The 24,197-nt window shown below is 41.0% G+C and overlaps 1 protein-coding gene across 4 annotated transcripts in view; it reads left to right on the top strand.

Annotated features, from left to right (window-relative positions):
* The first annotated feature begins 849 nt into the window (after window positions 1–849).
* Window positions 850–24,197, top strand: part of LOC123502841 (mitogen-activated protein kinase kinase kinase 15-like) — a 34,910-nt gene continuing 11,562 nt past the window's right edge. For 2 of the 4 annotated variants that reach the window (XM_045252111.1, XM_045252114.1), the window contains exons 1-18: window positions 850–1,041; window positions 4,360–4,560; window positions 8,215–8,409; window positions 9,350–9,522; window positions 9,955–10,123; window positions 10,789–10,898; window positions 11,569–11,680; window positions 12,481–12,652; window positions 13,091–13,250; window positions 13,939–14,098; window positions 14,466–14,650; window positions 15,135–15,315; window positions 15,874–16,007; window positions 16,767–17,032; window positions 19,178–19,344; window positions 19,837–19,932; window positions 20,238–20,377; window positions 20,814–20,945. In XM_045252111.1, coding sequence (XP_045108046.1) covers window positions 1,021–1,041; window positions 4,360–4,560; window positions 8,215–8,409; window positions 9,350–9,522; window positions 9,955–10,123; window positions 10,789–10,898; window positions 11,569–11,680; window positions 12,481–12,652; window positions 13,091–13,250; window positions 13,939–14,098; window positions 14,466–14,650; window positions 15,135–15,315; window positions 15,874–16,007; window positions 16,767–17,032; window positions 19,178–19,344; window positions 19,837–19,932; window positions 20,238–20,377; window positions 20,814–20,945 — 2,774 coding nt within the window. In that variant the 5' untranslated portion in view covers window positions 850–1,020. Of the gene's footprint in view, window positions 1,042–1,638; window positions 1,662–1,698; window positions 1,806–4,359; window positions 4,561–8,214; window positions 8,410–9,349; window positions 9,523–9,954; window positions 10,124–10,788; window positions 10,899–11,568; window positions 11,681–12,480; window positions 12,653–13,090; window positions 13,251–13,938; window positions 14,099–14,465; window positions 14,651–15,134; window positions 15,316–15,873; window positions 16,008–16,766; window positions 17,033–19,177; window positions 19,345–19,836; window positions 19,933–20,237; window positions 20,378–20,813; window positions 20,946–24,197 lie in introns of those variants that run through there. The other 2 variants (XM_045252113.1, XM_045252112.1) reach the window with 2 other exon arrangements.

Raw genomic sequence — 24,197 nt, forward strand, 5'->3', positions numbered from 1 at the left:
TCCTTTTCACCCTGTACTGCACATGCTATCTTAGTATCATCTGCAAACTTTGATACTTTGCTACTAATTCCTATATCTAAATCGTTAATGTACACCAAGAAAAGAAGAGGTCCTAGCACTGATCCTTGGGGTACCCACTAACCACTTCCTTCCACTCAGACATTGCCCCATTTAATACTACTCTCTGTTTCCTATCAGAAAGCCATTCACTAATCCAATCAACTAACCTACCCCCTATCCCATGTAGTCTCAATTTGTACACTAGCCTCCTATGCGGTACCTTATCAAACGCCTTGCTAAAATCTAGATATATAACATCTATGCTATTTCCATCATCTAACTCCTTGGTAATATATTCTAAGATATCGAGCAAATTTGTAAGACAGGACCTCCCTGATCTAAAGCCATGTTGGGTATCTCTAATTAATCTATTCTCATTTAAATGCTCCCAAATACTACCCTTAATGATTTTCTCTAGTATCTTACATACTATACTAGTTAAACTGATCGGTCTATAATTATTCGCATCATCCTTCCTACCTTTTTTAAATATTGGAGTAACATTAGCTAACTTCCAGTCCTGAGGTATCTCAGCAAACCTAAGTGATCTTTCAAAGATTAACTTAAGTGCTTCAGAAATACTGTCTACACCCTCCCTAAGTACTCTGGCATGTAGCTCATCAGGACCACTGGCTTTCCTATCGTCTAGTTCAAGAATAAATTTCCTAATAATTCCCGGTTTTATATCAATATTTTCTAAAGCTCTTAAACTACTCGTTAAACATGAAGATAAAACAGATAACGACCACTACCACCACCACCACCACCACCAGCGCAGTACGACACACACGCACACACCATGCTACTATAACGCAGTGCAACCTTCAGGATATCGGCGATTAGGCTAAAAATGGTGTTAGTTACCTGAAAAATCATGCGTGGATTTATTCGTCATCATCATTTTGCGAGATTCTGACCACCATTACTATTACCACTACCTGCTACTAGAATCACTAAACGATGGCGTGGAAGCAGTTACAGGTAGGTCTGTGATTACTCTCGTTGTGTTTAAGTCTTGGTGGAATACTGTTAGAGATTTCTTTTTTTTTTCTTTTTTTTTTAAGTAAGAGGGAAAAGCTGGCCAAACACACAAAAAAATATATGAAACGGGTCCATTTAGGTGTTAGATTGCTGGAAGACAGTTTTTCGGGCCATATTCTTATACAGTTCTCTTTGTGTATTACCAATGCAATGAGTTTCTGATTACGAGCCTTAGTTAATATCGCCTGTCTCTCATAACAGTTGCTCTTTGAAGTTATACGCTTTTTAATGATTTTTTTTTTTCTTTTTAGTGTTCTAGTAACAAATTAACAACATTTATACATTACCGACAGATGAATCACTCTTTAGAACCCAACTTATAATCTCCATGGCCTTTTTTAATTATCCACTGTGGGAGAACAGAACCTTTCAAAAATATGTGGCCAGGAACACCACCAGGCCAGAAACTACCACAGTCCCTCCTGCAAACCATAATGTTGACATCCAGTCTCTATTACCAAAACACCTTCCCACAAAGCAAATTAACCACAAAACCCGCTGATACACCACGGAAGTAAGCCCACCAGGATGAAACTCGCTAATAAACACACTAATATAGGGTAAGAGAGCCTGGGGAGGATGGAAAATAGAGAAATTAAGGGTGTTTTGGCGAATGAGGGACTTGGGGGGGTCAGTATGGCCGCTTTCTGCCTCTACATTAGCACCTGACATACTGGATTCCATTTTACCGCGGAGATGAGAGGGTGAGTGCCCATCTTAGCCATTCCACGTATACATGAACGCATAATTCACTCATAGAAGGGCTAGGAAGTGTACATGTTCCTGTGTATACCGAGAAATTAACAAGGAGAAGAGGAGGTGGTGAAGATTCGTATAAATTTTTCGTCTATTTTTGAGTTTTACCGCTTGTGTTTTGCGTGTTTTCGTCCCTCAGTGTGGTTGTGAGGTTGTTCTGGTGTGGTGTGGGTGTTGTGTGGTGTGGTGGTGGTGTGGTAGATGTTGTATGGATGTTACAAGGTTATTTATCCCCCCCTCCCTCCCTCCGTCCCTCTCCCTCCTCCATCCTTCCCTCCATTACCTACCTCTCTTGTCCAATCTTTCGTGCTGACCTCTTCTCTCTCTCCTTTCGTTCTTTTGTCTTTCTTTCGTGTCTGTTTCTTATTATTTTCCTATTTTCTTCCTTCTTTCCCTGTTTCCTGCTTTATTTATCTCTCCTCTTCCTCTTTCCTTCTCCTTAAACCCTCTCTTCTTCAATTTTTCGTCCATATCTCTTCTCTCTTCTTCTTTTTGTCTTTCTTCCTTATCTATTCCTTCTTATTCTCTCTTCTCTCTCTTTCCATTTCCTGCTTTATTTATCTCTCCTCTTCCTCATTCATTCCTTCCTTCTCCTCCCCTTACCCTCTCTTCCTCCTCTTTATCATCCTTATCTCTTCTCCTCTTCCCTTTTCCTCTTGTTTTATTATGTATTCCTAATTATTTACTTTTTTCTTGTATTTCTTTCCTTTATTTGCCTCTCACTCTTCCTTCTCTCTCTCTCTCTCTCTCTCTCTCTCTCTCTCTCTCTCTCTCTCTCTCTCTCTCTCTCTCTCTCTCATTGGTCTTTTTTTCATATTTATTTTAATTTCTGTTTTATTGAGGTGTTGATAGAGAGAGAGAGAGAGAGAGAGAGAGTATTCATGTGTAAATATCCTGTCTTAAAATTCTCTTTAACTCTTTCCCTTCTCCAAACCCTTAAAATGAGAGAGAGAGAGAGAGAGAGAGTTCACAATTAAACTAAAAATGAATAAATAATAAATAAATAAATAAAAGAACAGAGAAAGAGAGAAATAATTCACAATTAAGCAAAAAATGAATAAAAAATAAAAAAAAACAGAGAGAGAGAGAGAGAGAGAGAGAGAGAGAGAGAGAGAGAGAGAGAGAGAGAGAGAGAGAGAGAGAGCAACAAAAAGGAAACATAGAATTCACAAATAAACAACAAAAAAAAAAAATAAATAAATAAATAAAAATAAATTTCTGTATTGTCTTAAACTTAATTTTTAGAAGTTGTGTAAAAATGAGAGAGAGAGAGAGAGAGAGAGAGAGAGAGAGAGAGAGAGAGAGAGAGATAACACTAATGAAAAGTTTTATAGAGAGAGAGAGAGAGAGAGAGAGACAATTCACAGGAAACGTACATGTGTGTGTGTGTGTGTGTGTGTGTATGTATGTATGTTGGTCACTTCACACCTTGATATGATGCCTAGTAGTAAATTTCTCTCACCTTTTCTTCTCACCTGTGTTAATTAGCACAAACATTCACCTGTCACTTTATCTCCTATTTATTTGTTTGTTTATTTTTAGTGAGTGAGTGAGTGAGTGAGTGAGTGAGAGTATTGGTGATGTCATTTTGGTGTTTGGTGGCAGTGAGTGAATGAGTGAGTGAGTGAGAGAGAGAGTGACAGTGAGTGAGAGAGAGTGGCAGTCACCTCACAGCTATGGAGGTGGTGAGTAGAGAGTGAGAGAGAGAGAGTGAAGAGTGAAAAAGTGATAGGTTTTGTTGTGCATTTTTAGGTTTGTTTTGTTTTCATCCATCCAGTCAATCCATCAATCCTTCACACAGTAACTAAAAAAAACATCCACATCTTCCACCCAGCCTGTCATCCACCCTCTCATCCTCTCTGTCATCCATTGATCCACCTGTCATTCTCACACACTAACTAAAAAAGCATCCACATTCTAATTTTTACATCCACTTCTCCATCCAGACTGTCATCCACCTTGTCATCAGCCTGTCATCCACTCCTTATCCACTTTTCCATCTGTTCTCTTATCCCAGCTTCACCTCCGCCTCTCCTCCGCCTCTCAACTTATCCACCAGTCCGTCAGTCATCCAGTTTGTCATCCACCTCTTACCCATCCTCTCTCCTCTCATCCACCCTTCCTCTCTTTCCTCTCCTCTCATCCATTTTCTCATCCACTTTTCCTCTCTCCTCCACCTCTTACCCAGCCTCTCTACTCTCCACCTCACCTCTCTTCACTCTCCACCCAGCATGTCACCCACCTCTCACAGTTAGTTACCCACTTCTCACCCACCTCTCACAGTTAGTCACTTACCTCTCACCCACCTTTCACTGTTAGTCACTCACCTCTCACCCACCTCTCACAATTAGTCATCCACCTTTCACAATTAGTCACCCACCTCTCACAGTTATTAATTAGTTAGTATATTGACAAACATACAAAATATGAGTAATGTTTTGTCTATTTTAAGTTTTGACATTTCTAGCATATTTTCTGATCCGCCTCTCATCCGCCGGACAGACCTACACAATGACAGACAGCCTGGGCAGCAAGAGTGACCATTCCGGCCACTCTGTCATCCAGGCTGGTCTCCGCGCACGCATGGATGTGGTGTGTGTGGTGGATCTCATCTTCACTGAGCATCTCCACCACAGGAGGCGGGCGTGGGATGAAGTCAGGAACAGCTGTGCTGCGGTCAATGCCAACTGCTACCATATTCAGGTTAGTGCTGGTGGCTGTGGTGTGTGTGTGTGTGTGTGTGTGTGTGTGTGTGTGTGTGTGTGTGTGTGTGTGTGTGTGTGTGTGTGTGTGTGTGTGTGTGTGTGTGTGTGTGTGTGTGTGTGTGTGTGTGTGTGTGGTGGTGGCTGTGTTATGTGTGTGTGTGGTATTGGTGGTGAGTGATCTGTGTGTGTGTGGTGGTGGTGGTGGTGGTGGTGGTGGTGTGTGTGTGTGTGTGTGTGTGTGTGTGTGTGTGTGTGTGTGTCTGGTAATGGTGGTGGTGGTAGTGATTGTGTGTGTTTGTGGTGGTGGTGAGGATAGTAATGGTGGTGGTGTTGCTGGTGGTGGTGGTGTGTGACATATTTTTCCTCTTTAGTTTTGTTTCTCAGCCTTTCAAATGAGCACAAATTTTGAGTTGTTATTTATTTTATTTATTTATTTTATTGCTTTTTAATCCTTCTAATTCTTCCACTGTCATTTGGTTCACCTCTGAAATGTCTATACTCTCTCTCTCTCTCCCTCTCTCTCTGTCTCTGTCTCTGTCTCAGTATAAGAAAAATGTTCCTAATTTGACATGAGTTTTAACAAGTAACACAATGACATCCTCCACTGATAAGGAGCTGACAAAGTGAAGGGCAGATTAGCATAACAGTGTCAATATTTCACTAAGTAACAGCTTAGCTCAATCTTGCCAACACTAATAAGTTTCCTGCCTTAAGCTTTTGTTGTCAATGTTACTCTGGCATTTAAAACCCCTCTGTTACTCTATTTCAATTATTTTTTTTTTTCTCCTTTTTTATTATGTTTTTTTTTTTTTTTTATTTTTTTTCTCTCTCAGTGTTTCTTTGTTTGCCAATGTTACTGTGGCCATTTAAAACCCTCTGTTACTCCTTTTTAATTGATTTTTTTTCCTCTTTTTCATTTTTATCACTGTTTCCATTTACTTTGTTTTTTTTTTTCTCTCTCTTTCTATGTTTCTATCTCTGTCAGTGTTACTTTGCCACTTACAAACTCTTCCTTACTCCTTTTTAATTGTTTTTTCCATTCTTTTCCATTTTTATCTCTTCATTTATGTACCTACTTTATTTATTTCTCTCTCTCTCTCTCTGTCTCTCTTTCTGTGTAGTGAATGTGTCTGTTCATCACTGTTCTTGGTAATGGTGTAATGGTGATGCTAATGGTTCTTGTTACTGCTATTTCTGCTTACTCTCCCCGTGTGTGTTTGTGTGTTTGATAGGGGATGTATGTGGGTTGTTTCCAGTAACAGTGTGAGTGTACGTGTCTGTGTGTGTATGTTCTGTGTGTGTACGTGTGCATGTGTGCGTTTCATCACATCCTTTATTGATAGTATGTTTATATTTTATCTTATTTTATTTATTTATTTTTTTTCCTTTTATTATTATTATTATTTTATTTATTTATTTTTTTTTTTCCTATATCTCTCGGAAGGTTTTGAGAATCGTTTCTGTTGTTTCCCGCTGTTGTTTCCCCTTACGTCTAGTTTTGTCTTCCTTCTGTTGTTTCCTTTTAGTTATTTTTGTGTTACCGAGGAGCATTACTCAGCACCGGCTCTCAAACTCCAGACACTTGTTTCCCCGTGAGTGTGTGTTCCCAAGTGTGTCTCTTTCATTGATCTGTTTTGTGAGGTTGAAGAGAACAATGACGACAACAACAACATATACAACAACAATGATAATAATACGAATAATCAACAGATACACATGCAAACAAATGAATAGAAAAATAGAACAGATATGTAAACAAAACAACAATAACATCAACAACAACAACAACAACAACAACAACATCAACAACAACAACAACAACAAGAACAATAAAACAGATTCTCATTAAAACAAGAATAAGAAACTAGGACAGACACACAAAACAACAACAAAACAACAACAACAACAACAACAACAACAACAAGAATAAAAAAACAGACTAACTCATTTATTAAACAAGCAAACAACAATAATAATAATAAAAACAATTAATAAAACAATGAAAAAAAAAACAGGTAACTACAGAAAATAAAAACAACAACAACATCAAGAACAGTCATACACTCATACAGACAGACAGACAAGAGGAGGAGGAGGAGGAGGAGGAGGCTGACGTCAGAAGCTGTGTGGTTGAGTTGAAATACGTCAAATGAGAGAGAGAGAGAGACAGAGACAGGAGATGAGTATTTCTGTGTATGTGTGTGTGTTGACATCAAGAGAGGCTGTAGGTGTGTGTGTGTGTGTGTGTGTGTGTGTGTGTGTGTGTGTGTGTAAGAGATAGAGAGAGAGAGAGAGAGAGAGAGGTAGTAATAGCTGATGATGTCTTTAAATTTGTATACATTCTCTCTCTCTCTCTCTCTCTCTCTCTCTCTCTCTCTCTCTCTCTCTCTCTCTCTCTCTCTCTCTCTCTCTCTGGTGACGTGCGTATGCGTGAGTCAGGTTCTGCGAGTCACAAGAAAGGTGAGTCACATCCTGTCCAGTGGTGGCGCCTGCTGCTCTTATCTATGTAGGGTGACCGCTATGGGCCCTCCCGAGTGAGAGAGAGAGAGAGAGAGATAGTTTAATTATGTCGCTAATGAGTGAAAAGATGAAAAAAACTAAAAACTTCTCTAAAAAAATGTAATGGGTTTCTAGATTCACTTGCGAGAGAGAGAGAGAAAGAGAGAGAGAGAGAGGCCAGTATTCTGAAATGCTTTACTTTCTCACCATAACTGTTTTCCAAAGGCTCTAGTTTAAGATACTGGTGTTGTTAGGGTGTTTTTAAGGCTGTGGTGAAGGATTGGCAAGGTTTCTAGTTTATCATAAGGGAAAACTGTCTTGAAAACTCAGCTACTTGTTCTCTGTGGCCTTGGAAAATTGTCTTAGTGAGAGAGCAAGGCATTTTTAGTATGGCCGAGAGAAAGAGAGAGAGAGAGAGAGAGAGAGAGAGAGAGAGAGAGACAGACTGATTATTTATGGATGCTTTGGTACAGTTAATCTTTACAATATAGAACAAATTAACTCTCAAAAATCTATCTTTATTTCTTTCATAAAACCTTAAAAACTTGCTTTATTTTCTTTATGAAATCCAGACATTCACTTTTATCCTTTTTATTATTTGATTTAGTAGTCTTAGAAACTCCCTTTTGTCTCATTAAGTAATCTTGGAAACTTCTTTTGCTTCATTTATTAACTCTCTCTCTCTCTCTCTCTCTCTCTCTCTCTCTCTCTCTCTCTCTCTCTCTCTCTCTCTCTCTCTCTCTCTCTCTCTCTCTCTCTCTCTCTGGCCAGTTTGAGAATGAAATAACCTTACAAACTTCCTTTAAAATTCCCAAACCTCACCCTGAATTCTTAATTAAACTCTCTCTCTCTCTCTCTCTCTCTCTCTCTCTCTCTCTCTCTCTCTCTCTCTCTCTCTCTCTCTCTCTCTCTCTCTCTCTCTCTCTGTCCAGTGTAGAAGTCATCTCACTATTTAACCCTAGAAAATCCCTTACTCACTTTAAAAATTCCTAACCTAACCATAAACCCTTAAATAAACTATCCTTCTCTCCCTCTCTCTTTCTCTTTCCACAGTTAGAGAATCATATAACCCTAAAAACTCCCTCTGAAAATCCTTAACCTAACCTTGAACCTTTAAATAAACTCTCTCTCTCTCTCTCTCTCTCTCCTGCAGTTTGAGAAGTTGGATTTCGGGGAGACCAATGTGCTGGACCAGTTTTACAATGCGGATGTGGCCATTGTGGACATGTCAGTCAGTCTGCAGCAGCACGCACTCTTCTACCACCTGGGAGTGCGGGAGAGTTTCGACATGAAGCAGAACATTCTCCTCTACAATGATAATGATTCCGAGGTCACTGTGCCGCTCAAGGTAAGGGTGGTGGTGGTGGTGGTGGTGTTAGATTAATTAAGGTGGTGGTGGTCGTGGTAGTGGTGGTGGTGGTTGTAGTGGGTGATGGTAGTGTAAGATTAGTTAAGGTGGTGGTGGTGGTAGTGATGGTGGTGATGGTGGTAGTGTAAGATTAGTTAATGTGGTGGTGGTCAAGGTAAGGTTGGTAGTGGTGGTGGTGGTGGTGGTGGTGATGATGATGATGGGGGGTGGTGGTGATGGTGGTTGTGGTAGTGGTGGTTTAAGATTAATTTTGGTTTTATTTTCTTATCTTATTCAGTTTTTCTTTATGTTATTGGTGATGTTGGTAATGTTACTGGTGATGGTGGTGGTGCTAGTGGTGGTGTAACATTAATTTTGGCCTTATCTTCTTATCTTATTCATTTTATCTTATTATTGGTGGTGGTCGTAATATTCTGAGATGCAAAAGACTAACAAAATTTCCATGTGATTTATATTTCCTTTCCTTCACTATTAACCCCTCCAGTACCATAATGCATCTCTATATTCATTCTGCTTGCAATTTGGTGACGTTCTACAGCTTCAGAAGCTCATGCGGGAATTAAAATAGAGAAGACTGTGGCCATTAATCTTCTGACCTCATAGACCCTTCTTAATGTCAATAAAATGGTCTAATCATACACAAATCTCAAGGTAAAAATGTGTCCCAGTACTGAAGACTGTGGCCATTAATCTTTTGACCTCCATAGACCCTTCCTAATGTCAATAAAATGGCCTAATCATACACAAATCTCAAGGTAAAAATGTGTCCCAGTACTTAAGGGGTTAATTCATCTCTCTCTCACTCTCTCTCTCTCTCTCTTTTTCTCTTTCTCTTTTTCTGTCTTTCTTTCCATCTATCTATACTTTTCATCACAAGTCTTCCTTTCCACACTTTTAACCCGTGGCTTTGTTTTGTCAGTTTTCATGCAGCAACTACATGTTCATCTCGTACCGTGTGCTGGAGGGCGGCCAGTGTGTGCTGACCGACCCCAGCACTCGCATCGGCGCTGAGGACACCATGCCTTCTGAGTCCAGGGTGCTGCTCTCCACCAAGCTGCGCCGACACCTGCAGGACGTGGAGCTGCAGTCCAAGTGAGGGAGAGAGAGAGAGAGAGAGAGCAGGAGTTTTCTTTTTTTCTTTTTATTTATTTGTTTATTTATTTGTTAATTTAAGAGAAGAAGCAGGAGGAAGAGGAGGAGAAGGAGGAAAAAAGGAAGAGAAGGAGAAGAAGGAAGAGAAAAGGAGGAGGAGGAGTATAGGAGAAGGTAGAGGAAAAATGGAGAAGGAGGAGGAAGAAAAAGAAGAAGGAAGATAAGTAGAGAAGAAGGAGGAAAAAAAAGGAGGAGGATGAGGAAGAATGGAGAAGGAGGAAAAAGGAGAAGAAGGAGGAAGAAAGAATGCAAAGAAGGAGGAAATAAGAAGGAAAAGAAAGAAAAGGAAAAAGAATAATGAGATAGACTTACACCACAAATCTTAACTACCCAACAAACCTCCCCTCACCCCTCACCCCCCTTCACCTCCAGAGCACACATGAAGGAGAAGTTTCTGGCGGACCTGAGGAAGGCGCGCGATGTGTTCTCTGGGGAGGAACTCAAGAAACAGCTGCACAATCTCCGCCGCCGCCTGGACGACCCAAACATCCTCTCCATCGACGTGGTTCTCAACATGCTCATATCCCTGCGAGAGATTCAGGTATGGGCTCCTCGGTTACCTTATGTTGGGTTAGGTTTGGATGGGTTACTTCCAATATTTTTCTTTTTCTTTCTTTCTTTTCTTTTCTTTTTTTTTTTTTTTTTTTTTTTTAGCAGTTTAATTTAATATTTTTCTTTAGTTTTTTATATTATTTTATTTTATTTTATTTTTATTTATTTAATTTTTTTTTTTTGTAGAGTTGGTAAGTTTAGTTAAGTTTGGTTTAATTAGCTTTAGTTACATTTTATTTTATTTTATCTTTTATTTTATTTTATTTTGTTTTATTTTATTTTATTCTATTATATTTATTTATTTTATTTATTTTTTGTAGGTTAGGTAGGTTTAGCTTAATCTGGTTTTAATTAGCATTAGTTTGGTTACATTAGGTTAGGTTAGTTTTATTTTTTTTTTATTATTATTATTATTATTCATTCACATATTTATTTTTTGTTTATTTATTTATTAGGTTTAATTAAATTTTTTTTTGTTTTAGTTAGGTTAGGTTAGGTTAAATTAAGCTAAGCTAAGCTAAGCTTAGCTTATATTACATTAGGTTAGGTTAGGTTAGGTTATCCACTCCTCAGAAATGTAATGGTTGAAGTCAGTGAAGGGTTGAGAGAGTTTTGAGGTGGATGAACCCTTGTGACTGTGCTCCTCCATTGCAGGATTATGACGCGATGGTGCAGCTGGTGGATGACCTCAAGACCATCCCTAACCGCAAGCTTTACACCAGCACACCCGCCATCCGCTTCCTCTATGGTTTCGCTCTCAACAGGTAACCACACACCTGATCAACTGAAGATAAGATAATGCAACCACGCTTTCCTAACACAACCATACGCCACAGATAAGAGATAGTGATAAGAACAGTAGAGCTAATATAAACCAAACATCTTGCAGTGATAAAACAAAGAGATAACAACAGCTTCCTAACTCACCCATCCATAACACACAAGAAATATGACAGGAGTTAGTGAGAACCAGGATTATTTACTGATTTATTTATTTATTTATTTTTGTGCAAGAGGGGAAGATGGCCAAGAGCAACAAAAACTATATATAAAAAGGCCCACTTCTTTGCCAGTTCCCTTAAAGAGTGATAGAGTAAGCCAAAAGTATTTAACCTAACCTAACTCATACAACTTACTGTAAATTAACAAAAAAAAAATAATAACAACTATACTTTCTTAACCTAACCAACAATAACAGACAAGAAGTATGAGATAGTTAGTCACAAAACCATAAACCTACTTTAACCTAACCTAACCTAACCCTTATGACAAAAAATAATAATAACAACAACATACTTTCCTAATACAGCCACCCTTGTACCAAAATCAACCTTATCTTACTTTATCTTAACCTAACCTAACCTAACCCAACCCAACCCAATCCAACCTTACATAACCCTACCCTAACCTAACCTAACCTAACCATCCCTACAGACGCAACATGGAGGGGGACAGGGAGAAGGCGCTGGCAGTCATCACTCGCGCCCTTGAGAAGAAGGAGAATGAGGTGCCGGATATGGTGTGCTTGTGTGGCCGCATTTATAAGGTGGGTGTGTCTGGTACCCTCTAGAATTATGTGTTTAGCAAGAGAACTTTAGTCACTAGGGGTCATTTGAGGTGTGTGAGGGTGCTGTGTGCGTGTAAATGAGAGTTCTGGAGACTGTGGTGTGCGTTTTGTTGGGTGATGTGTGTTTATTAAGAGTTTTGAGGGATGGTGTGTGTGTGTGTGTGTTAGAGAGAATTTTAATTACTAACAATCTTTGGGTGCTATGTGTGTGTGTTCATGAGAGTTTAGCAGACTGTGGTGTGTGTTTGTGGGTTTATGTGTGTTTAATAAGAGTTTGGGCAGTGTGGTGTGTGTGGTGAGAGAATTTTAATTACTAGCAGTCTTTGGGATGCTGTGTGTGTTAATGAGAGTTCTGGAGACTGTGGTGTGTGTTTCTGGGGTTATCTGTGTGCCTAGTAAGAGTTTTGAGGGATGCTGTGTTTCAATAGATATATAAATAAATAGATAAATAAATTAATCTCTTAATGACTTACCTTTCCTTCTCTGTTTGTTCGTCTCTTACATTATCTAAGTAAGCCTTTTTATTTCATTGTTTTTTGTTGCCCTTGTCAAATTTCCCCTCCTGAATAGATAAATAAATCTTTTCCCTACCCACTTCACTTATCTCTCCTCCTCCTCCCCCTTCAGGACAAGTTTGTAGAGTTGGCATCATTTTCACTTACCTCTCCTCCTCCTCCTCCTCCTCCTCCTCCTCCTCCTCCTCCTCTGCCTCCCCCTTCAGGACAAGTTTGTGGAGTCGCCATTCTTTTCACTCACCTCTCCTCCTACTCCCCCTTCAGGACAAGTTTGTGGAGTCCCAGCACGAGGATCAGGAGAGCCTTCGTAATGCCATCTATTGGTACCGCAAGGGGTTTGAGGTGCAGCCCAATGAGTACGCTGGCATCAACCTCGCCACGCTGCTTGTTATAGATGGCAACGACTTCTCCAAATCTGCCGAACTACAGCATATAGGTCAGGATGGAGTGTGTGTGTGTGTGTGGGGGTGTTGTCTGGTGTTTACTTACAATGATGTTAGTCCAGCAACACAAAATAACAATGAAAATATCAACTCCTTTCTTTCAACAACACAACAACAACAATAACACACACCAACACCTTTCCCATATCACAAATATACCTCTCACCACCACCACCACCACCACCACCACCACCACAACAGTAAACACACAAACACAAAACACCCTTTCTTTCAACACCACAATAAACACACACACACACACACACACACACAAACACAACAATAACACACTAATACCTTCCTCACAACACAGATATGGTCCTAAGCAACACCACCACCAGCAACACCTTTCTTTCAACACCACAATGATAAACAAACACACACCCACAACACCACCAACAACACCCTTTAACATCTTTCTCTCGGCACAGGTATGGTCCTCAACAACCTGATTGGCAAGAAGGGCTCCCTCTCGTCCCTGCAAGACTACTGGGATGTGGCAACCTTCTTCGAGATCAGCGTGTTGGCAGAGGATTATGGGAAGGCGGTGCAGGCAGCTGAGTGTATGTTTAAACTCAAGCCTCCTAACTGGTGAGTGGTGCCTGGTGAAGTGGTGGTGGTGGTGGTGGTGGTGAATGTGAGTGATTTTTGTTGTGGTGTTTTTGGGTCTCTCTCTCTCTCTCTCTCTCTCTCTCTCTCTCTCTCTCTCTCTCTCTCTCTCTCTCTCTCTCTCTCTCTCTCTCTCTCTCTCTCTCTCTCTCTCTCTCTCTCTCTCATGTAAGAGGGGGAAACTGGCCAAGGGCAACAAAAAAAAAAAAAATGCCCACTTGATTGCCAGTCCCCTTACCTCACTATCCTATCTTCTCCAGGTACCTGACTCAAGTCTTTCTATCCTTCATCTATCCTACTATCCTTACCTCACTATCCTATCCTTGTCTAAGTGTCCTTCAGTCTATCTTTACTCTCCTGCCAGGTATATTGTCTTTCTATCCATTATCTTACTATCCTTATCTCACTATCTTCTGCAGGTACTTTGTCTTTCTACCCTTCATCTATCTTACTATCCTCATTATCCTATCCCTGGCAGGTACCTCAAGTCTTTCTATCCTTATCTATCTTACTATCCTCACTCTCCTATCCCTGGCTGATACCTCAAATCTTTCAATCCTTCATTATCTTTACTCTCCTTACCTCACTATCCTCTCTTCTGCAGGTACCTCAAGTCTTTCTACCATTATCTATCTTTACTATCCTTATCTTACTATCCTCTCTTTTGCAGGTACCTCAAGTCGACCATCGGGAACATTATGCTAATTAATCGGTTCCGCAAGAGGCCTGAGGACAGCGAGGCGAGCCCGGAGGAGAAAATATTCAACTTCTGGATCGAGTACTTTGTTGAGGCCACCAAGACTGAGCTGGGGGACATGATTCGCTTCCCTGTGAGTCCTGGAGGCTGCTGTGTGTCTGTGTGTACTGTAAGGGAAGGGCTTGACTCCTTTAGTACTGGGACACATTTTTACCTCTCCTAGTTGCTCATTATGTTTTGCTGACTCTCTTTTCTCATTTCTCATCCTATTAAGTTCCTCCACTGATTCTCTCTCTCTCTCTCTCTCTCTCTCTCTCTCTCTCTCCTAGGTGCTGATCTTGTTCTTTTGCTGACTCTTTCCTCATTGCTGATCCTTTGAAGTTCTGCTGACTCGCTCTCTTTCTTAGTTGCTGATCCTTTTACATTCTCTTGCTGATTCTCTTTCCCCTTGTTGCTAATCCTGTTACGTCCCTCCACTGACTCTCTTTCTCTCTCTCTAGTTGCTGATTCTGGAGCCGAGCCGCATGTACAAGCCCAGCTACTACTTGCCGAGCTACGTGACGGTGAACCTCGGCGCGGAGGAGAAGAGTTTGCAGCTGTACAACCTTTGCATTGACCAGATGAAGGGCACGTGTCGCCAGGTCCACTACTGGCTCTTCACCGCATCCAGCATCAAGAGCATCACGTTAGTACTGCGCTCTCTCTCTGTGTATTTACCTAGTTGTTCCAGGGTTGGTAGATCCATAGCCTTTAGTCTCTCCTCATATGTCATCCCTTTAAATTCTGGAACCATTCTTGTAGCCATTTTTTGTAGTCTCTCCAATTTTCTTATATGTTTCTTTTTATGAGGGGTCCACACAACTCCTGCATATTCCAAGCTGGGTCTTATTATAGTACTTATCAATTTCTGTGTGTGTGTGTGTGTGTGTGTGTGTGTGTGTGTGTGTGTGTGTGTGTGTTGGTAGCATACAGGATGGGGGGGGTTATGTTCTCTTACAAGCTAACAGAGACAATATATAGATGAATAATACTAAAACAACAACAACATTAACATTTCAATATATAGAGGAATAAAACGATAAAATAACAACCATAACTCTCTCTCTCTCTCTCTCTCTCTCTCTCTCTCTCTCTCTCTCTCTCTCTCTCTCTCTCTCTCTCTCACCCAGGCTGTACAAGAGGGACGAGAGGGCAGTGTTCTTGTATGTGCAGGAGAATTCGGACGACTTCCAGATGTTCTTCCCGTCAGAGCAGTGCCGCCTCACCTTCTTCAGGCTGGTGCAGGAGCTCACCGCCGACCAGAAGGGCACTGTCATGGATCTAGAGGCTGAGATATCTGGTCCAATACAGGTGAGGGGTCAATTCTGGGATCATCTTGTCACCTTGTTTGTGTCTCTCTGTTTTTGTCTTCTGTTTTCTGTCTGTTCTCTCTCTTTCTCTCTGTCTTTCTCTGTTCTCTCTGTCTTTCTCTGTTCTCTCTCTCTCTCTCTCTCTCTCTCTCTCTCTCTCTCTCTCTCTCTCTCTCTCTCTCTCTCTCTCTCTCTCTCTCTCTCTCTCTCTCTCTCTCTCTCTCTCTCTCTCTCTCTCTCTCTCATGTAAGAGGGGAAAGATGGCCAAGGACAACATACCCCCCATTCCCCTACCCCTCCATCTGTCCCCTCATCCAACCCCTCACCTCTCTCTCCATCCTTCTCGTCATCCACTCACCCTCTTCCTCTCTTCCCTCCCTCTCTTCCCTTTCTCTCTTCTCCCCATCCCTCCCTTCACCCAATCACAACCTCTCTCTCTTTCTCCATCCCTCTCTTCATCCACTCACCTCTCTCTCTCCATCCCTCTCATCCATCTCTTATCCCTTTCTCATCCCTCCTCTCATTCACTCACCCCCCCCTCTCTCTCTCCCCCAAACAGTATGAGTATGAGATGGATGACTCGGCGAAGAGGATAGTGTTGGGCAAGGGGACGTATGGTGTGGTGTATGCTGCCAGGGACCTCAGCACGCAGGTCAGGATAGCCGTCAAGGAGGTGCCGGAGAAGAATATCGGGTAAGTTGGTGCTTGTCTTGGTGCTTCAACTCACTTCTCCATATGTATTTTATTTGTTTATTTATTTTGTTTTTGTTTTTCATGTGTTTTTGTCTCTTTTTTTTTTTTTTTTTTTTTTTTTTTTTTCGTTTTGTCTTGTGTGTTTTGTTTTCTTGTTTCTTGTTCCCTTTTTCTTTTCTTTTTTTCTATCTTTGTCTGCTTTCCTCTTTCCTTTGTCTCCTTGTACGAGAAAGAGACAGAGAGAGAGAGAGAGAGAAACAAACGTCATCTGACACCACTCACCACATCACCACTAAACACCACTACTCTCACCACCAGGGAGATCCGGCTACACTGAGCTGCGACACAGAAACATACGTCACCACTTTTCTCACAACACACACCACTGCTCTCACCACTACAACACCACCACTTCACACATCACAACTAAAAGACACACACACACACACACACACCATCTTTCTCACCATAACACCACCACTTTTGACTTTTCTCACCCCTAACCACACACCACCACTCACCACATCACCACTAAACACCACATGTCACCACCAGGGAAGTGCAGCCACTATACAAGGAAATTAACCACACACCACCACTCACCACATCACTACATCACCACTAAACACCACATGTCACCACCTGGGAAGTGCAGCCACTATATAAGGAAATTAACCACACCACTCACCACATCACTACATCACCACTAAACACCACATCACCATCATCACCACTAAACATCACCACTCTCACCACCAGGGAAGTACAGCCATTACATGAGGAGATCCGGCTTCACTCTGAGCTGCGGCACAGAAATATAGTCCAGTACCTCGGGACGGCTTCGGAGGACGGCTACTTCAAGATCTTCATGGAGCAGGTGCCGGGGGGGTCCCTCTCGGCGCTGCTCAGGTCCAAGTGGGGTCCGCTGAAGGAGAACGAGGCAACCGTCGCTTACTACACCAAACAGATCCTGGAGGGACTCAAGTACCTGCATGATCAGAAAATTGTCCATAGAGATATTAAGGGTAAGTTTTTATTCTATTTGTCTATTTATTTGTTTGTATTTTCAAGACAGAGGGAGAGAGAGAGAGAGAGAGAGAGAGAGAGAGAGAGAGAGAGAGAGAGAGAGAGAGAGAGAGAGAGATTAAGGGTAAGTGTTTTCTTTTCTTTTTTAGAGATAATATGTGGCTTTTTTTTTTTTACTGTGATTTGGTGTGTAATTCACCACCACCACGGTCGCCTGCTGGTCACCCAGCCAGCCTTCCCCATTACGGAGCGAGCTCAGAGCTCATAGACCGATCTTCAGGTAGGACTGAGACCACAACACACTCCACACACCGGGACAGCGAAGCCACAACCCCTCCAGTTACATACCGTACCTATTCACTGCTAGGTGAACACACCCCACACATTAACAGCCGCGCCGGGACTCGAACCCGGCCCTCTCGATTGTGAGTCGGTCGTGCTAACCACTACACTACGCGGTGTGTGTGTGTGTGTGTGGTTCTTATCTGCATTATTTCATGTTTATTTGTGTGTCAGTGTCCTGTTGTGTGCTATCTTATCTTGGAGGCTGTCAAGGACCCCCACCACCACTCACCACCCACCACCACCACCACCACCACCACCACCACCACCACCTTCTTTGTCTCACCCTACCAGCTTTTCACAGGATTAAAGGAAAGTTGCCAAGATTTTCAAGAACATTTTTACAGTTCGAGTGTTCAACAACAATTTTACTTTCTAATACAAAAGACTCGATGATTAAGACCAACAAAATTATGAGGAAGGAGGAACAGACCGAACAGACCCACGTAAGTCCCAGCCCCCAAAAACACAACCAAAAAATAGAAGGAATGCAAAGGAGACACAAGACCATGATTAATTTTCTAATACAAAAGACTCACTGTTTAAGACCAACAAGATTATGAGGAAGAAGAAGCAGACCCAATAGACTCACATAAGTCCCAGTCCCCTAAACACAACCAAAAATAGAAGGAACACAGAGGAAACACAAGGACGTGATTAATCTGTATGGCCTTTTGAAAATATCGAATGTGAACGCTTTGCTGTGACCCTTGCAAATTGTGGCATGCTGGGACCTTATGGTGACACGTCCTCACTAGGGTAAAGAGGAACATGTCTTCGCTTATAGAATGAATAGAGTAAAGCTTAACCCCTTCAGTACCATGATGTGTTTCCATATTCATTTTGGTGACTATTTGGTGATATTTATACAGCTTCAGAAACTTATGTATGGGGTTGAAATAGTGAAGACTGTGGCTATTAATCTTGTGACCTCCATAGTCTAATTGTATACAAATCTTAAGGTAAAAATGTGTCTCAATACTGAAAATTGCAGCCATTAATCTTCTGACCTCCATAAACCCTTCTTAATGTTGATAAAATGGTCTAATTTTACACAGATATCAAGGTAAAAATGTGTCCCAGTACTGAAGAGGTTAAACCATTGATAGTAAAGTCAAAGGGAGGTATTGTGGTGTGTTATCCTGGTGTGTTGGCTGAGCTGGTGTGTTGTGTCCTGGTCTCAGTGGTGAGATCATCCACTAAAGCTTGACAGGTGATAAGATTAGTGTGTGTGCCTGGCAGTGAGGGGAGCAAAGACTGAATGGACCTCCTCACCTTGTATTGATCTGTCTTACGCTTACTTGGTTTGGTGGTGGTTGTGGTGAGTGGTGTGTGTGTGTGTGTGTGTGTGTGTGTGTGTGTGTGTGTGTGTGTGGTTTCATATTTTTTTTCTATTTTGTATTTGTTTTTTAATCTTGTATTTACTCACCTATTTTCATTTTTTTTTTTGTGTGTGTGTGTTTTCTCATCATAAAAGAAAAACCTTATTAGCTCAACCTCATCAACAACAACAACAACAACTTCCATTCCACTCACCCCTATCCCCAATAACCTCCCTACTCCTCATAAGTCCACCTTCCATTCCACTTCCCACTACCAATAACCCCACTTTCTGTTCCACTCCCCACTGCCAATAACTCCACCTTCCATTCCACTTCCCCCTGCCCCTTAACTCCATCCATTCCATTCCCTCCCTCTTACCTCCACCTTCCATTCCACTCCCCACTGTCCTCCCAATAACTCCACCTTCCATTCCACATCTCCCTACCCCCCATAACTCCACCCGTTCTTCCTTTCCACAGGTGATAACGTTCTAGTCAACACTTACACTGGGGTGGTGAAGATCTCAGACTTCGGCACCTCCAAGCGTCTGGCGGGTGTGTGCCTCAGTACAGAGACTTTCACTGGCACCCTGCAGTATATGGCCCCAGAGGTCATCGACAAGGGCGCCAGGGGGTACGGAGCGCCGGTGGGTACTCCTCACACCTTCTGCTGCTACTGCTGCTTCTTCTTCTTCTTCTTCTTCTTCTTCTTCTTCTTCTTCTTCTTCTTCTTCTTCTTCTTCTTCTTCTTCTTCTTCTTCTCCATCTTTTCTTTCATCTTTTTTCTTCTTTTCTTGTTCTTGTTCTTCTTCTTCTTGTTCTTCTCCTTCTTGTTCTTCTTGTTCTTGTTCTTCTTGTTCTTGTTCTTCTTCTTCTTCTTCTTCTTCTTCTTCTTCTTCTTCTTCTTCTTCTTCTTCTTCTTCTTCTTCTTCTTCTTCTTCTTCTTCTTCTTCTTCTTCTTCTTCTTCTTCTTCTTCTTCTTCTTCTTCTTCTTATTATTATTATTATTATTATTATTATTATTATTATTATTATTATTATTATTATTATTATTACTGCTTCTACTACTACTATTATTATTATTATTATTATTATTATTGTTTTGACGATGCATTCCCTTCCTCCCCTGCTCCCCCCAGGCTGACATCTGGTCCCTGGGGTGCACAGTGGTGGAAATGGCAACTGGCAACCCTCCTTTCATCGAGCTGGGGTCCCCTGAGGCGGCTATGTTTAAGGTAAGGTGTCCTCTTCCTTGGTCTTCCGTAGAGGTGGTGGTGGTGGTGGTGTGTGTGGTAGGTGGGATAGGTGTGGTGTGTGTGGCAACAGGAGGCTTGGTGTTGCTATGAAAAGTGACAGTAGGGTAGCATATGGTGTGTGTGGTATGTGTGGTGTGTGTGGTGAGTGTGGTGCATGTAGTGACAGGAGGGTGGTTGTTGCTATGAAAGTGTCAATAGCTACCCTATGGTGTGTGTGGTGAGTGTAGTAGGTATGGTGAGTGTGGTGTATGTAGTGACCGGAGGGTTGGTGCTTGGTGCTGCAGGTGGGGCTGTACAAGATGCACCCAGACATCCCTGAGGAGCTGAGTGAGAAGGCGAGAAGCTTCATTCTGCGCTGCTTTGAGCCAGACCCCAACAAGAGGGCCACCGCCGCACATCTGCTTGAGGACCCCTTCCTGACTGAGTACGTCCATCACCTCTGTTGTCTGTGTGGCAGGAAACAACTAGGAAACAAATAGGAAAGCAGAAAACTTGGTGATCATTACTGCAGCCATCACTGTTGTCATTTTTTATTTGTATGTATGTTTGGGCAAAGTTACTTAATTCCATCTATCATTTCACTGTATTAGCCAGCTGTGTGTGTGTGTGTGTATAAGGTCTTCATAAAGTTGTTAGTTTTGTCCTAGATCTCCATAAAGTTGCTAGTTTTGTCCTAGATCTCCATAAAGTTGTTAATTTTCTCCTAGATCTCCATAAAGTTGCTAGTTTTCTCCTAGATCCCCATAAAGATACTAATTTTTCCTTATCTCATTTTACGAATATAATCTTTTTACAAGTCAAAGTAAGGGAGTGCCTCTTAAAACTAACACTCCTTGCCGCTGTGCCTTGCCTCGCCACAGCTTGGGCCGCAAGAAGAAGGGCGCAAGACTCACCAACCAGCAGGAGTTCTCGCGCAGCATCTCAGTACCGGCGGAGCGTACAGTGCGGCCTCACGGGGAGAAGTGCCGCCTTGCCAGCTCCCCTGATGACGTGTGAGTGTTTCTACCCCACTCCCTCTCTCTCTCTCCCATCTTTCTTTCTCTCTCTCACTCCTTGTGTCTTGCGGGAAACTAAATGAGATCCTGAATGCCTAAATGTGTCCCAGTCTGGTCTGTGTATGAACTGAATGGCAACCTCACTGCTGTAAATGTAAGGGAAGGTGCAGGAAGCTATCAGGCCTATATGCTCTATCACCATCATCATCATCATCATCATCATCATCATCATCATTATCATTATCATCATCATCATCACCATCATCATTATTATCATCTTTACTCTCCCATTGGTTTAAGGTGTGTGTTCTGAAATGCCTTGCTCTCTCACCATCACTGCTTTCCAAAAGGCTCCAGATGAAGATACTCGTGTTTTTAGGAGTATTTCTTTGGTTCTGGTGATGGATTGGCAAGATTTCTAGTTTATTAAGAGGAGGAACTGTCTTCAAAACCCTGCTAGTTGTCTCTGTGGCCATGGAAACTTGTAATGGTGAAAGAATTAAGTGTTTTTAAGGGTGCCTATTTTAGTTCTTGTGATGGATTGGCAAGATTTCTAGTTTACCAAAAGGAGAAACTGTCTTGAGAACTCAGCTAATTGTCTCTGTAGCCTTGGAAAATTGTCAAAAACCCATCTAATTGTCTGTGTAGGTTTGGAAAATTGTCAAAAACCCATCTAATTGTCTGTGTGGCCTTGGAAAATTGTCATAGTGAGAGGGGAGGGCACTTCTGAACATGGATGTAAATGACTTAAGAATCTTTCCCCTTATTTTTTGTGATCATAGACAATATTTTCATCCCTGTCATATCCTGTCATGCCCTCCTTTCCAGTGGTGTAGATGTATTACCTCATGTTTACCCTCGTCATCTCCATACACCATCATCTTCTTCTTCTCTCTAATTTCCTTCCATCTACCTCCAAGACATTTATCCGAGACTTTTGGCTAACTATTTGATCTTTAAGGGAACTGGCATTCAAGTGGGCCTTTATTTTTTTTTCTTTTTTTTTTTAATCTTGTTTTCCTTGGCTGGCTTCCCCTCTTGCATTAAAAAAATAAATAAACTACCTCTCATCCTTTCATCATCATCACCTGTAATTGTAGAAGATGGCCGTCACTCTCGCGTGGCCAACAGCTTCATGAAACAAGCACGGAGGTCGTTCATGCAGTTCGTACAAGGTCGGTGGGAGGAGTGCATCATTCTGGTGGTGGTGGCAGTGGTGGTGTGGATGCCTGTCTGCTTAACCCCTTCAGTACCAGGATGCTCTTCCATATTCACTCTGCTTTACTATTTGGTGATTTGTTACAGCTTCAGAAACTCATGTGGGGGGTTAAAATTGTGAAGACTCTGGTCATTAATCTTTTGCCCTCCATAGACCCTTTCTAATGTCAATAAAATGGTCTAATCATACACAAATCTCAAGGTAACAATGTTTCCCAGTACTGAAAACTGTGGCCACTAATCTTCTGCCCCCCATAGACCCTTCCTAATGTCAGTAGAAATAGCTAATTGTACACAAATTTCTAAGTTAAAATGTGTCTCAGTACTGAAAACTGAGGCCATTAATCTTCTGTCCTCCATAGACCCTTTCTAATGTCATTAAAATGGCAATAAAATGGTCTAATCGTACACAGATCTCAAGATCAAAATGTGTCCCAGTACTGAAAACTGTGGCCACTAATCTTCTGCCCTCCATAGACCCTTTCCTAATGTCAATAAAATGGTCTAATGGTACACAAATTTGAAGGTAATAATATGTCCCAGTACTGAAGGGGTTAATGTTTGTGGTCGTTGCCTGTCTGCAAGTCCCTGTCAGCATTTGGCCTGATTAGCAAAGTGTCATGTGTTCTCCCTGCAGTGGCTGTTTGGTTTTCCCTTCCTGGTGTATTGATGTAGGGCCAAGTTAAAAGTGTTTGTTCATGTTTGCCTCAGTGTTTACAGTTTATCTACATTGTTTACATTCTTTTAAGTTTTCCTTCCTCTTGTTTACATAATGGCAGGTTTTAAGTTTTTATTTATTTAATATTTTTTTCAAGTTCTATTTCTTTTTTTCTTTACATAATGGCACGGTTTCTTTTTCTTTTTTCTTTTTCCTTGAGTTATCTTTTTTTGTTTCCTCCTTGTTTTCATAATGGCAGGTTTTCAGTTTTTTTGTTTTTTTCCAAGTTCAATTTTTTTTTTTTTTTTTTTTTTTTTACGTAATGGCAGTTTTTTTTTTTTTTTTGAGTTATCCTCTTTTTTTGTGTGTGTACGTAATGGCAGGTTTTCATTTTATCCCTCAAGTTTTTCATGCTCTGGTTTACATAATAGCAGGTTTTCATTTTTTCCTCAAATTTTTCATCCTCTGGTTTACATAATAGCAGGTTTTCATTTTTTCTTGATTTTTTTTATTTTTTTCTGTAGTGGCAAGTTTTCAGATTTTCTTCAAGTTCTTTTCCTTTTCTTTTCCTTAAGTAATGGTAGTGTTTCAATGTTTTCCTCAATTTTCCCTCCCTCTATTGTTTATGTAATGGTAAGTTTTTAGTGTTTTTTCCCTCAAGTTTCCCTGCCATTTTTTATTTACGTAATGGCAGGTTTTCAGTGTTTTCCTCAAGTTTCCCTTCATTTTTTGTTTACATAATAGCAGGTTTTCAGTTTTTTCTTCAAGTTTCCCTTCATTTTTTGTTTACATAATGGTAGGGTTTAAGTTTTTCCCCTCCTTTTATTTATTTAATTTTTTTTATTGGTAGGGTTTCCAGTTTTCCAGTTTTTTCTTCAGGTTTCCTTCTTTGTATTGTCTACATAATGGCAGGTCTGATTTATGTGTATATCAAAATTTTCAGTTATATACTTGCCAACTAATTTCCTTATTTATTTATTTATTCATTTATTTACCACATACGAGATGAATATAAACACAAATCCAAGGTGTAATATTAAGATGACTAGTTTCCTTACATAATTTCTTTTTCAGCCTTCTTTTTACCACTTCCATTAATCATAAGTAAAAAAAACAACAACAAACAATCTTAAGAAACTAATCGTAGAAACTTTATTTAATCACGATAATTCAAGTGCTCCATTTTCAAAGCCTAATATAGCCACCTACAGATAACAATGATAAAGTTAACAGCAGGGAACATTAATATCTCAATTGCTGACAACCATAATACCTGAGTAGCTTCATCAGTAATAAGGCAGTAGTCAGCACTCAGCATTAAGCACCCCCAGTGAATGTCAGTAAAAGGGCGTCCGTGTCAGTGTTGGCGTCAT

This window comes from Portunus trituberculatus, chromosome 12 (assembly GCF_017591435.1).
Source record: "Portunus trituberculatus isolate SZX2019 chromosome 12, ASM1759143v1, whole genome shotgun sequence".
Lineage (NCBI taxonomy): Eukaryota > Metazoa > Arthropoda > Malacostraca > Decapoda > Portunidae > Portunus > Portunus trituberculatus.